The following is a 15,400-nucleotide window of genomic DNA, read 5'->3' on the forward strand; positions in this document are numbered from 1 at the left end:
AACTGTTCATTCTTGTAACTCCTGGGTTATCTCTGATTTCAAAGCTTGGTTGAATATTATCGTTTACTTCAATAAGCCCAGCAATGTATCATGAGCATGTCATTATAATGGTTTCAATGGGGCGATGCTAAAGCATTCACTGCAGGCGTGGTGACCCACAGACAGGTGACCCCATCTGTCCTAAGGCTTCTTATTCTGCTCCCATCCTGTATGTATGTCACTACTTACTTTGAGTTCCTGTGTGTTACCCTGAGTTCACTAGAGAAGGGTGTTTGGTCAGGAGTCTACTGCCCCCTAGCTTTATTTTTTTAAGACATATTTTTAGAGACAGATGCCTTCCTTTCACCTTGTAACTTGGACTTGGTGTTTAGGGGAAGTCTTATGTAGAGGGAAGACACTACACTGATTTCGCCTTGGTGGTGTGCACTTGGAGGTATTCATCCCAAGAGAGTGTGGCATCCAAGGTCATTGTGTCCAAACTGACTGCTTTAGTCTAAGAGTCCTTATTCTTGCCTCTAGCCATGACCCTTCTTACATCATTGGTATTTGCCTGGTGTTCTTACCAATTTCAAATTAAAGCCACTTAATACCCATGACTTAAGAATAATGCTTTCTGAATTCCTCTGAATCAAAACCTATTTTCTGTTTGCGTTCACTCTTGCCTTTTGAGCATTTTGCTAAGTGATCCTTAAACCTCAGAAGGTTTGTCTTCATAACTGTGCCAGATAAAGGTATGGAACTTACCTGTGCAGTGTTTCAGGATTTGTTTTGACTTTTGTATTTTATAGTTCGCAAGTTAAAGTGGCAGGTTCTTGAGGTCAAAATCACACAACTGATCACTTCAAAGATAAATGGTTCCATTTACTGAATCATGTAACAGGAATTTCTATTTCAGTGGGTGAGGGTGGCTGGTGGAATGTACCCAAAATGGAAAGTATGCATTTGTTGTGATGTTTACTGTGAAATACTTTAGGTGGGACAGAGAAACAAGCTATTGAGTTTTCACATATTACGGACAGTCCCCGATTTTTGAAGAAATTGCTCATACTCCTGTCCCTTGTACAGATCCCTAAAGGGAGGAAAGGAGGGAGGTGATTTTAGAGCATCATCAGCAAAGGGAGAGATGAAGGCACAGGACTTGTCTGAGGGACAAGGAGGGCTCAGATTTCCAAGGCTGGCAAAAGGAAAGGATGCAGAGTGTTTACATCAGATACTTAGTGCTTGGTTTGACAGGCAAAAGGCCGCTGTTGGTGGTGTAGGAAAAGCTTCCTGGAGAAGTTAGTATGAATTAGCATGAGGAAGGGCCTTTGGAGAGGCTGTGAATTAGCATGAGGAAGGGCCTTTGGAGAGGCTGTGAATTAGCATGAGGAAGGGCCTTTGGAGAGGCTCTGCAGAGGAAGTATGAGCCCACATCCGTTTTACTTCACTCCCCTCCCACTTAATACAGTGGCAGTTATCACACCCTGGGACTTAGCTCATGATAGACCAGTGCTGTACCACTGAAGCAAATTCCCAGCCTGGGAACCGGTCTCAGGACGATAAACAGCAATGGAGTGGAATGTTCGGGCAGACTGAGCCAGCCTCACTAGGAGCTTTGGAATGGTCGTCTCAGCACACGGCTATGACTTGTGCATGGCTGCTCTCTACATTGGGTTGCATTCAGGCTTTGGAATCCTTTTTCCTAGCTTGGTCATAACACCAGGTGAACTTAATGAGAATTCTCAGGATACTTTAAAGGTATTTTTGACTAGAGTCTGTCCTACATGGTGACTGTCTGGAAGAGGTTTTAAAATAGCAAAGAAGCTGATTACCTCAGTTTTCAGAATGTTTTTGTTGTTCTGTTTTTAAACGAGGGAGTTTAGAAAATGGAGACTTTTCAAGTTTTCATATGTGGTCGGGAAACTCTTGGGCCAGTTTCGTATATTCTTACTGTTGCATGATGGGAGAAATAAATAGTTTTGATCTCAGACTTCCACCATTGTAATAACCTATGGATGCCGAAGTGCACAGTAATGTTAGCATGAAGTAATGTAATTGAAAAGAACAAAGGGGAGGGGCGATCAAACATGTGGAGAGCTTTACTGCCTGCTGTAGGTAAATCATACAACCATGGAAAGATAAAGGCTACCTTCCTCCCTTCACCTGTGAGAGCCATGCTCCCATCAAACTGTTCCTCACCATTATCTCTTGTAGCTCAGTTCAGGTATAGAATATTCTAGATTAATGTATGAAAGTGTGTTTTCATAAGTTACTGTGCTGAGAATAACAGGATGAAAAGCAGACTTGAATTGGCACAATTGATGTCTAAATTAAGAGGTGAACATATATGAAACATTATTTTTCTAAGCCTTAAAATTAATGGCTCCGTTTCACTGGAAAATGTGGCCTTTTTTTCCTTTCCAACAAGCCTCAGAGCCACTGGGTTCTATAAATAGTGCACAGCCGGGTTGTCTGTGGTAGATTGAGTGGAGCAGAATCACCTGTCCTTAAGTGAAGGGGAAGTAGCTTTACATTTTTAGTAACTGAATTGTTGGCCAGCATAAAGGTAAGGGCCATGTGAGCAGCTTATTTATAACTTCCCATAAAGGTGTGTGTCTGCTTCAAGCGGAGAGACTGTCTGGGTGCTGGGGATGTAAAAGTGCAGTGGAATCATTTTCCATCAGCATCCTTCCCAGCTTAGCCGCTTCAGTAGAGACTGTTTGCATCCATCCCTGGGGTCTTGCAAAGGAGGGGTGTCAACAGATCAGCTTGTTAGTGTAGTCGCCTACGGAATACAGGGGATAAGGCCGTTAAGTCTGACTTGACACGTGATTTTAGACAAGTAAGAATATTTGGATATTAGATGCTGAATGTATCCTGGACATATATTTTGTCTTTTAACCTGTTGGGTGTGGTCATCCTTCTCCATAGTTGGGATCTTATCAAACTATTTCATGTATATAAAACACTTTATTTCAGGTTAACTATAAGATGAACTGTAAAATTAAGAACACAGGGTCAGACTGAATTTTCTGGCCACAATGGGAGAAAGGAAGAACAGCAAAGCGTTTTCATGCCTCTGTGGAGGAGTCTTTAAGTCCTTTTGTAGATGCCATAGTCCATGCCTAGATTTCATGTACAGCCAGGCTTTTACCTCTGAAGTTGAAAACTGGAATTTACTAAAATGTAAGGGGGTTGTTTTTCACCCTTCTTGTTCCTGATTGTTTCTGAGCCTGAGTTTTCTGATTGCTATGTTGGTCATTTCTATAGCTAAAAAGTAAACTTTGACTTTCGGGCCACTATCACAGCTCCGATTAGTTTCCGTGCCAGTTGAAGTAAGGGACAAGCAGTTCAGTGATGCTGTGGAGGCCTCTTGGCAGCACTCATTCTAAAGCATGCTGGGTTCACAATTTATATGTCATAAAAGTGTTCACTTGTTTTCACTCAAGGACAAAGCTGACATCCTATGCAATCATTAAGAAAATACTGTTTATTGGTCCGATTATTGCAATTGAAAGATGCTGCTTCACTCCTGTTAGTTTATGTGAGCTGTTTTTGGTGAAGCTGATAGAGACTGGTTTGACTCTAGTGGTAGAATACTCATGGGGGAGGGGGGGTTGATTCCCTTTTAATTTGAAGTCCCAGGATTAAGGATCATTTGTAGTATAATGTAACAGTGTGGGCAAATACAGCTTCACTTAACGCCCCTTTGATATTTAGGAGAGAGAGTGCTTTTATACACAGCAATCCGTTATGAATCGCTTGACTGCTCTTCTCACTAAACTTCCATTTCTTTTTCCTCCCGTCTCCCATCTCCATAAGAGAGGCCTGCATGTAGTATTTTCATTTTATTTCATTTAAAACCATTTTTTTGAGATGGAATTTAAGGTAGTTTTTGAAGATAGATGCCAAGATAGCTAGTTAATATTGTTTTAAAAATCAGGCTTTTAATTACAAATACTTACATTTATGCAAAAAAAATACCCTACATGTTAAATTTGGAAAGATTAGATTGGAATTGCCTCAAATTCAATTAAGCCCCACTGCATGGACGTGCTGGGAATATGAAGACAATCACTGTAAATTTGCGCAGGCTGACGTGTTGCATTACCTTGCTCGACTCTAACGTATGGTACTTTTTGTGTCCATATTGCAGACGGCAACTCCAAACTAACATGGCAGTCAGACTGTGTGATGTGGCTTCTCTGCTTAGAAGCGGTTCGTGGGCAGCAGAGCCTTGGACCGGGGTCTGTGGGATTTTTCTTAAATTCTGTAGGCTACTTTTTTTTTAGCATGTTGCAGAAGTGCCGAGGCCATACCAAACACTTGAACCTTTAATTTGGCATACTAATCATTCTTACCTACAATGGTATGGCCATCATTAAGAGTTTAAAAGCACATTGCAATTTTTAACCGTGGTGGTATATGTAGATCAGAACCGTGCTGTTATATGTAACTGAAATAATCAAAATTAGGATTTAGTGCAGACTCAAAAGAGTGACATGCTTTTTAAAAACAAAAACAAAAACAAAAGTTTTGGTATGGTCTGAATACTAAGTTACCGTAATTCTTTACATCCTGTTTACTATGTATTTTTTTGGTTACTACATTTTGAAGTTATTTACAATTCTTGATGCAAAAAAAAATTTGAAATTGTAAATCTGGCTGAAAATTATTTGCCCAGTGACTGCTGAAAGACTGCATTCTGTGAACAGTTGTGTTGAGCCTATCAATGGAATATGCATTATTTGGAAAATATAGCACATTAGTATCATTTTATTCAGAGCAGATGGTCCTATAGCTGAGAGATGCTGTGATTTTCAGTGCACACAGCCTACCGCAGCTGTTCACTTGAATGCTGGCTTAGGAGCTCATTCTTGCCACCTGAACATGGAAATAGATGTGCAATTAAGTGAAAGTGTTTGTTGTCCTTATTAAACCCTGCTAATTTCAGTCAACGAACATTTATACCTCACACGACATCCCAATAAGCTCTAGTCCGAATCTCACATTTGGGGTTCTTGTACTTTGTGCATGTACCCTTACTTTTGAGTGGTGGTTTATTTTATAGGCCTTGGCTACTTTCCTCCTGTAGTTCATTGTTTTCTAGTTGCTGGGCAGAGGTAGCTCTCTGAGAATTTGGCTGTGAAAGAAGAATTCACAACTCACCCAGGAACTGGAGCAGTCACACTTTCACTAGGAAATCTGGAGCCTCCCTTTTCATTTTCAAGTAATTTGTCAATTATAATATCCTGAAATATTTTTGATTTTTTTTTCCTACAGAAATCTAAAGATTTATTACCCTTTACTTTCTTAAGTATTCACTCAGAATACTTACCTAAGAAAAGTAAATCTTGAGGGGGGGACATTTGTTTTTTTTTTTGTTTTGTTTTTAAAAGAAGTTATTGAAAGGTTACGAATTGTTTGACTATTTCCTAACTCTTCTGGCTTGAGTCTGTTTTTATCCTGACAGTGGTGATTCCTGTCCCTCACCATTCTGGATCTGGTCAGTTGGCCTATCCGTCTGGTGCTGCTTTCTTATGTAAACATCTCTTTGCAGTAGAGATTTTATATCTGTAGATGTACCCTTTTATTTTTCTTAGGCAATTTGAATTTGAAAAGACATTTTCCCTGTTTCTTTATTATCAGCCATCTTTCCCTTCTACTTTGCTTTTTTCCCCTTTTATCAAATTCTTTGCCTTTCCTATGTGAAAGCCGGCTAAAGCTAGCATGTGCTTACTCAGTTGCCAGGTTGGAGCAGTTCTTTGGGGAGCTGAGGTGTATTGGATGAGGCAGAGTGTAACCTTTTCATTGATGCTTTGAGATTTGGTTCCCCCCATAGTCTTGGCTGTCCAGAGTTGGACAGTTATTAGAACATACTTTTGGAAAATGTGGGGGTTGTGGTTTGTGACTCCTTTGTTCAAAGATCATCAGATTGGTTCTAGGAAACTACTTCTAAAATTATATAATAAATGGTTTTTAGAGAAGTTGGAACTTTTGAGGAAATCTCCCCCTACCCTGCTGTTCATCTGCTGGTTGGTTTATGGACACCGTATTCCTTGCATTTTCCACAGCCTTGGGCTGACCTGTTTGGAGGAGTTGGTGTATTTATTATTGATGTGGTGAGCTGGATATGCATTTTTGTCTTAAAATTAGAGTCAAGGTAAAATATCCTGAATTGTTTGTGGATTCTGTTTTGATGCTATAGATCAGTTACTTGTTGGTGGTGATCAGCTGCCAAATTGACAAGAATGGCCGAATAGTCTGCAAGTGTGGACCAAATATTATTCATAGTTTTATTCCCAAGTTAACCTACCCTTTCACTCCTGAACATATAACATCTATTTTTTCTTTTTTTCTTTTTTTTTTTAACCAATGATAGAGGTACAAAATAATGTTAATTAAAAAAGCATTTCAGTATGTAACCAAAACAGTACATGTTGACAAATTTTATTTTTGAAAGTACCTTTCTCCTTGATTTTTGTTAATGGATGCCTGTCAGTCTTAAATAATTGACTCTTACGAACTGAAGAATCCTCTTCAGAGTTACTATGTCATTTTTTTCATTTGTTTTGGCAGCATGTTAAGCATCTTTAATTTTTAGAATGACTTTTAGTTAGGACGCAATTCTGCGCCCTTTGGTATTAAATTGCTTCGTCTGTGGACACTGCAGGTGAGTTGAGGGTATATGACGAGACCCATGATATCAGTCTAGAGATGTTTAAAATTTAAATTGTGCTTATGTGCATGTATGGAATATGTATGTGGAAGTATAATTGTAGTCTTAAATTGAGTAGCTTAATATTAAATACAATTAGCGTAGGTGTTGCACTTTTTGTTGAAGCTTTATTGTAATCTCAGCAGAACGACTTGTGTTTAGTAACAAGTGTTTAACTCTTGGGTGGAATCTCTAATAGCTTGTGAAATATGAGTTCTGACATTTCTTATTTTCTCTGTTTTTAGCAGGTAATTGCTGCCATGGAAACACAACTGTCTAATGGGCCAACTTGCAATAACACAGCCAATGGTCCAACCACGGTAAACAACAACTGCTCCTCACCAGTTGACTCCGGGAACACGGAGGACAGCAAGACCAACCTAATAGTCAACTACCTTCCTCAGAACATGACCCAGGAGGAGCTCAAGAGTCTTTTCGGGAGCATTGGTGAGATAGAGTCCTGTAAGCTTGTAAGAGACAAAATAACAGGTATGCAATTTCATGGAGACGATTGACATTTAAAGAACCATGGGTCAGGATATGAGAAAATACCTTCGTATTAATCATTCCGTGCCGAACCTTTCCATAGCTAGATTTTCTGTTACTGTGTAAGCAATTGGAAACTAGTTTGAAGAGTGTCTTTTAAATCATAAAATGCTTTTGGGGGCTGTTTTAAAGACAAGGCCTCACTCTATAGTACAGGTGGGCCTGCAGCTCACTGTGTAGTCCATGCTGGCTTTGAATTCATGGCAGTGCCACTTTAGCCTACTGAGTACTGAGACTGCAAGTGTGAGCCACCATGCCTAGAGAGCAGTATGCATTTATTGGACTTTGAATAATATATTCTGGGATGAAGGACAGTGCTTTTGGAAAATGTGTGTGTTATAGCAACGTTCAGGTTAGCCTTTGCTTCTTCAGTACCCTGAGCTTGTCTAACGGAGCATTTCAACAGTGAGCTGTAAGGAGAGTATTTTGTTTTAGAAGGGGGAGAGGGCTTACAGTAGGCTTTCGTTAAGTTGCTTTGGCCTTATGCTTACATTATGTATGATAAAGTACTGTCTAAACAATTGTACTGATAGAATTAGAGAATAATGGAACTTTATGTTATATTCCTTAATAAGAAAAGAATATGTGGCATATTTATTTTATTGTAAAGATGAAGAGAAAAGGGTGAGAAATTGGGCCAAAGTAATGGCCCATTTGGCCAAATTTGAGTACTAGGTATTTGAAAAATCTTAGTATGCTTTTTTCTTTTAAATGTGTAAATTTTTATTAAGCTCAAGCCTATTTAATAAGCACATGTTTTAAGGACAGGAGTTAATGTTTCCTACTAGAATTCTTTTAAAATGCTAAAACCATTTGACATGAAGTGTAGCTAGACCTTGCTTGTCCTAAAACTTGCTCTGTAGACCAAGCTGCCAGACTGACCTTGAACTCAGAGAGATCCACCTGCCTTTGCCTCTGAAGTGCTGGGATTAAAGGTGTGTGCCACCACCTCCTGGCCAAACTAAGTATTTGGATTGAATAAATGTTTCTTAAAAGAGGTGTGAAGAATGGGGCCAGAGTCTGACTGCTCAAATGGCCACGTAACTGGCTTTTCCTTTGGTTAACTGAAGTTGAAGGAAGCGACCATACCGGGTCACTTAGGACTGGTTGAGATGATACTTTGAATAGCTCTTTAACTGAGGCCCTGACACTCATTTTTTAAAGATCTCGTAAGTACCTGGAGCCAATGTCTGTGTTTGAGCCTCACTGCCCTGTTTCCTAAGGCTACAGATTGAAGACCTAAAATCTGTTCCCATCAGATTAAAAAGAAATACATTGCCTACAGTACGTATTGAAAGATTCTGTCCTAAGCTAATTATGTTGCCTCTGTGTTCACCAAATTGTCAGGATTCCTCCTTGTTGAAAACTTTAATGGATCTCATTTTCCTTCAGTCATTTGTCTATGTTTTGGAAGGAGCACATAATGGGGATTGAACCAAGATCTCTACGCACACTGTAGACAACTTTCTGTCACTGAGCTACATTCCTGGCCATTTTCAAGTTTCATTTGCAAACAGGATGAGCAGTCTATCAAATTAATAGAGAGATTGAGAACTTGGGAAAAGTAGAAAGCAATTCTGTCCCCTATAGATTTTATCTTTAATGTTTTTAGTAGAACTTTTTTTTTTTTTTTGCTTGTGGATTTTTTTTTTTTTTTTTTTTGGCTACTCAAAATAAGTAGTAAAGTATGATAAATGGCGTGCAGGCTATCACATCAATTTCTGTGGTTTCCTGTTCGATTGTTTAGTGGCAACCCTACCATTATATAGGATCAAGATGGTTGAATAGTGTGTAAAATCACATATCTTTTTTTATAATACTGGGTAAGTGAAAATATTAAATAACTCATCCATCTTTCGTATTAGACATTTGTCACAGAAAGCATCTTAGGGGATTTTCCATGCCTTCTCCCTGGGCAGACTTGAATCATCTTATTCTTCCATAAAACCTTTGCAGGGTGTAATGGGGTAAATTTGAGTTTTCAGTCTTCATATCTGCTCATTCTTTGGCTTCAGTGTGGGGGCAGTGGTGACAGAAACACGGCTTACCTCAAGCACACAGTTAGATGTTGAAGTGAAAGTTATTCTCGACGTCCCTTTGCTTCACAGTCTTTACAGTTATGGAGGTTTCCAGAGTAGTACACTTTCTATAAAATATCAGGTAAGCACATGAACTCATGGTGCACACAACCATTGCACGCCCAGCTAGACAGTATCCAGCATGGAGGAGGGAGCTGGGCACACAGTCCCACCCCAAACTGTGGAGTGATTTGCAGTTGTTAGCTGCTGAGAAAATAAGGGTCGGTTTTCCCTAACAGTGTAGCCCCTAGTCGACCATACTCCAGTAGAAGACCATATATGTAAGAATATTTTGGGCAAAACCTATTGGTCTTAAAGGGTTTAAGAAAAGAAAAAGCCTGGCCTGGTCTACAAGAGCTAGTTCCAGGACAGTCTCCAAAGCCACAGAGAAACCCTGTCTCGAAAAACAAAAAAAAAAAAAAAAAAAAAAAAAGAAAGAAAAGAAAAAATAAAGGGTACAAAATTGGATGAATAAAAAAGGCAGGGGGTGGATCTGGGAAGACTTAGTGGAGTGACAATATTGGAAATGTAGTGTATGAAACTTGAAATTCTTAAAGAACTAATAAAAACATAGCATAGGAACCAGGTGTGGTGCTCGCTCCTTTAATCCCAGCATTTAGGATGCAGAGGCAGGCAGGTCTCTGAGCTGAGCACCAGCCTGGTCTACAGAATGAAATATTCCAGGACAGCCAGCTCTATACAGAGAATCCCTGTCTCAAACTTCCCCCTCCCCAAAAATAATAAAAAAAAATTAAATCAGAAGGCCTAAAATATTTTAGTATTGGATAAAATTAACATTTGTAGGCAGACATAGACATCACTCTTTACATTTGAATTTTAAATTTCCATTGGAAGTTTTTCTAATAAAGTCACTGAGAAGATGAGGAAAGCAGTTATTCAGAGAGCAAGTAGCAGGCCCAGGGACTCCCACAGCGGGCATCACAGTCACTCTGTGCTTTTCCCTCTCCTTTCCTTTGAGATAGCTTATTGCTCTGGAGCCCAGGCTGCTCTGGAATTGACCGTCATCCTGCCTCAGCTTCCCAGTGCTGGGTATTACAGTTATGTGGTGCAGATAAAGTCTTTAAAAGCTACAAAAGCTCTCAGAATTATTTAAGCACGTATCAGACAGTGTAGTCTGAGGTTCTTGCCCCTTGGGGTTTGATCGGTGATGATGTGTGTATCCCTGTGATGAGCACAGTGGTAGGGAAGTGTACGTTAAGAAGCCAGTGCACGGAGAGACAAGATGTAAAACAAACAAACAAATCCCCAGGGACCCAGAGACTCTGCAGGTGCTGATAGGTAGGGATATCAACTGTTAGGTATAACCCCTTGAGTGGTAACCAAAGGTTGTTTCCTCCCCTTTAGGGAGAATACCCCAATTCATTCTTAACTTCCTGAGAACTTTAAAACTGTCTACCAGAACACTGTGATTTTCAAACATTTTTATAATGAGATTCTCCCTTCCTTTAAAAGTACACACAATCTTAACTCCCCAGGATTGAAATAGATAAATGCTATTATTTTATTAGTCTAATAAATACCTTCGAATTTAATAGTGTTTTTTTTTTTTTGCTGGGATGAAGTCAGTCATGGCAGACACAGGCTGTTTTGATGAAGGTTAATTTGAAATTATAGCTCTGTATGTCAGTTATTATTTGGGACCCATAGAGAGTTAAGTGATCAGGAATTCAGAGACAAGTAGTTGACAACAGCAGGGTGGCTAGGCAGGTGGGTGGGCGGTAAATTTAAAAAAAAAAAAAAAAAACAAAGCATCCATTCTGAGCTCTTGTGCTATTTAATCATAAAGATAGTGGCAAGACTGCATGTCTTCCCAGGTCTGAAGGCTGGGATAAGCACTTTGTAGGTATCTATCTATCATATATTCACACACACACACACACACTAGGCTAAGTTTATAAAGTGACATTAGTATCAAGTTTATGGAACTATGATGAAAATTTGAATCACCTCTAACTAGTAAAATATACCACAGAAAAATGTGAATTTTAATTATACATTATTTTCACATGTGTTTTTCCTTTCTAAAGGTTATGACTAGTCAGTCATCTGAAAGTATGATATTAACATTATAGAAACTTCCCAAAGGTTTTGGTAAAGGCTTACAAGTTTATTCGAGACTTATTTTTGTTGTGTTACTCAAACTGGGTATTTATGTGCATGGGGGAGGGCAAATATATGCACACACACATGCTTGCACGCACACATGTTTGCACGCACAGGCTTTTGAATATGCGTGAAGGTCAGAGCAGGAGATCTAAATTGTTCTTCACATTGTTACCTTGAGATTGGGTCTCATTAGACTGGAAACTTGTCCATCAGCCTTGGTGTGCTAAATACGGAACTCTCAGGATGTACCTGTCATTTAATGGGGTTTTGCAATGCCAGTTTTTGTTGTTGTTGTTGTTTGTTTGGAGTTTTTTGTTTTTGTTTTCACGTGGGTGCTGGGGAATTTGAACTCAAGTCCAAATCTTGAAGAACAGGTACTCGTGCCCATTGAACTCTCTCTCCAGCCAGTTTTAAAATACTGGTTTTGAATCTCTCTCTCTCTCTCTCTCTCTCTCTCTCTCTCTCTCTCTCTCTCTCTCTCTCTCTCTCAGTATGTATGTATGTATGTATGTATGATGCCTGTATGAGTTTATATGCAACCGTGTGCACGTAGGTACTTGCAGAAGCCAGAGGACATTGGATCCCTGGGCCTGGAGTTATAGGTAGTTATGAATCACCTGATGTAGATTCTGGAACTGAACCTCTCTGGTCCTCTGCAGCAGCAATAAGCATTGTTAACTGATGAGCTGTCTCTTCATCTCTGAGCTAGGTATTCTTATAGAACAATTTTTGGTGTTAGTGTTGATTAATGCCAATACAAAATTACTGAAATCCTTTCTCCCTCTCTCTCTCTCTCTCCCTCCCCTTCTCTCTCTAGAAGTTACACTATTATACCAGTGTCAGAGAGGAAAAATTTTAATTTATGAATACAGGAAATACATGAGATGCAAATTAGTTGTTAGACAAGGGAGTGAGCACAATATTTTTAACAAGGAATAGTTTGGTCATTGAAGGATGTTAAATTACAGAGCAGAGTCTAGGAAATCTGTAGGGGAAACAAAATGAGAGAAGAGCTGTATCAGCAAGGTCTGCTTGTGTGAACTTGTCTCATGTATGTCATCTGTAATGATAAAGGTCATTCCTTTAGTTAGTGTAGGATGAGGGGTATATGGTCCCCGGGAGACTCTCTGCTTCCCTTTTGGGCAGAACAGGAGAGGGGAGGAGATTCCTTTTTGCATTTGTTGATTCTTAACCATCCTCAGCTTAAATAGTCCTTGTGTAAGAGTGGACTGTTTTAGGCTGATATTTGCTGGCTTTCCCCTCAGATATGAAGCAGATTTATCTACTACATTAGTTATTAATAAGATAAACTACCATGACTATAGAAGGAAGAGTTTATTTTGGCTATGGTTCCAGAGGGAGAGTCCGTATTGGCTAGCAAGGACAGTGTTGCCACAGGCAGCTGGCGCAGGAAGCTGGCTACCACATCTTACCTGTAAGGAAGCAGAGAAACACCTGAAGTGGGACAAGCTTATAAACTTTCAATATGTGCCAAGCTCCACCTCCTAAAAATTAATAACTTCTGCAGCTCTAGCAACTGGGGACCAAGTGTTTAAAAAAAAAGTCTGTTTCTCATCTAAACCACACCCACCTTTATAATGTGGTCCAAAATCAGCCTACCTTTGACGTTTTCTCATTCGCTGCCTTATAGACTTGACTGTCCTAGCACTAGCCTTTGATGTTTTCTCATTCCCTGCCTTATAGACTTGACTACCCCAGCACTAGCCTTTGTAGTTTTATTTCATTTGTATTTTGATAAATAAAGCTTGCCTTAATTTCAGAGAATATAGCAGCCTCACTGGTCAGCCTTACAGACCAGGCAGTCGTGACACACATCTTTAATCCCAGTAGCCACACTAGTTTGCCATAGAAACATGGTGGTAGTGGTGCTCACCTTTAATCCACGTGGAATATAAAACAGGAAGAAACAACTCTCACACACAGTCTCATTCTGAGAATCCTGGGGGCAGGATCACCATTTCAGACTGAGGTTAAGAGCCAGTGTCTGGCTGTTTTGCTTTTCTGACCTTCAGGTTGAACCCCAGTTTCTGTCTCTGGATTTTTATTATTATTATTATTATTATTATTATTATTATTATTAATTGTGCTACAAGCCTTTATTTTCTTAAACTTTGTTAAAATTCTGAATTGGCTGGGCCTTTTGTCATTACTGTTGGACTATTTCCCTTGAATGTTCCCATTGTTCCTGAACGGGAGACTTGATCACTGAACTCGGAGCTGTGCTCCAGAGCTTGTCAGTTTCATTTGAGCGCCTTTAAAGCTAATTGACTTTCACCTGAGCACACTGCATGCCGCTGCATTCTGTTGTGGAAACCCTTCTGTGAAAAGGTCAGCTTGAACAAATATTTCCTGGCATTTTATTTGTGAATGTCATTTGACTTGTTAGTTCTATATACCATGACTTCATTTCTATATTTTTACTTCTTGCCTTTTTTCTTTTTTAAAAAAAAGTTTTAGAATGTTAAATTTGACATCATTAGGGGGCCTCTTTATCGCACAGACACACACATACAGAAACACACACACATAAACACACACACAAACACACACACATTTTAACTAGGTTTTGAGGCAAGGTCTAACTGTATAACTGGTCTTGAACTCACTGTGTAGCCAAGGCCAGCCTCAACCACTTAATCCTTCTGCAGCAGCTTCTGCATCCTGGTGATACAGATGCACACTACCATACCCAGCTTTGTAATCAGATACCTTTCGAGGGCCCTAAGCACTGGTAGCCCTCCCCAGTATTGTGAAGAAAGAGATTCTCAGTTAAAAGGATATATTGGGGCCATAACGGCACAGGGATCTCTTAGGCAGTGTACCACCTTCATTTCAGTTTTTATTGGAAGACTTAACCATGACGATAATTTCAATTAATTTTCCTACTTTGTACTTTATACCTCTTTGAAGAAAAGATTTTGCAAGATGTGTATTTAAGTTGTGTATTTGTTCTGTATTCTCGTATTAAATGGGTGTGATAAAGATTTACCAAAACTTTCTATACACCTGGGTGATTCAACTTGTGATTACTACTAAATAATGTTTCTTCTTGATAGAGAAGGTGGTTTTATTAACACTCGTTTTGAAGGTTTTAGCATTTAAAGTCCATTCTTAGGAGCTAGGGAAGATGGTTTAATTGGTAATAGCATGGACTTGAGCAAGTATGGGGATGTGAGTTCAGTCTGGATCCTCAGTACCTCAGTACGTATGTGACAAAGCTGAATGTGGCTGTTGACACCTGTAATCCCAGTGTAGTGCCGTAACATAAACGTCAGGATCCTAGGGGTTCACTGGCCACTCAGTCTAGCTAAAAACAGCAATCTCCAGGCTCAGTGAGCAACTCTGTCTCCAATGAGTCAGGTAGAAAGTGATGCAGAGGGACACCAGGCATCTCCTGGCTTCCAATCATGCACTGGGCAACCAAACACACGCGTATATGCATGCGTGCAAATACACACACACACACACACACACCATATTTTTTACACATAGGTTGATGTCCATTCTCACCATTTGACTTGTTTTGTAGCCTTATTGGAATTGTTCAACTCTGAACTTGAATTTAGTTTTGGGAAAACATTTCCAAATAGATCTATTATCTGAGAATTCTTAGTGTTCGCGATCTGGGAGGAATACAAAGCCTATATGTGATCATCATCGCTAGGAGGTAGGACAAAGTAGGAATAGGAAGTTAAGGGAGACCAGGAAGTTGATTGATGCTAATATGTCAGCGTTGGTGAGCTAGACCTCTGGTGTATAGGACCTGCTGTGTGTGTGTGTGTGTGTGTGTGTGTGTGTGTGCACGCGCACTCACGCTTGCTTGCATGTGCGTGTTTGCATGCGTCTGTGTTAGAGTGACTCCATCAGATTACAACATAAAGGTTAGACTCCTTAGTGTAGGGTATTACGGACCTGAGCAGGTTGTTAAATT

The 15,400-nt window shown here is 39.7% G+C and overlaps 1 protein-coding gene across 8 annotated transcripts in view; it reads left to right on the forward strand.

Moving 5' to 3' along the window:
* Positions 1-1,763: 1,763 nt before the first annotated feature.
* The window catches only part of Elavl2 (ELAV like RNA binding protein 2), a 67,844-nt gene continuing 54,207 nt past the window's right edge, over positions 1,764-15,400 (forward strand). For 4 of the 8 annotated variants that reach the window (XM_038333815.1, XM_038333816.1, XM_038333819.1 and 1 more), the window contains exons 1-2: positions 4,155-4,226; positions 6,943-7,186. In XM_038333815.1, the coding sequence (XP_038189743.1) occupies positions 4,155-4,226; positions 6,943-7,186 (316 nt within the window). Of the gene's footprint in view, positions 1,773-4,154; positions 4,227-6,942; positions 7,187-15,400 lie in introns of those variants that run through there. The other 4 variants (XM_038333821.1, XM_038333822.1, XM_038333817.1 and 1 more) reach the window with 2 other exon arrangements.

Source organism: Arvicola amphibius, chromosome 6 (assembly GCF_903992535.2).
Source record: "Arvicola amphibius chromosome 6, mArvAmp1.2, whole genome shotgun sequence".
Taxonomy (NCBI): domain Eukaryota; kingdom Metazoa; phylum Chordata; class Mammalia; order Rodentia; family Cricetidae; genus Arvicola; species Arvicola amphibius.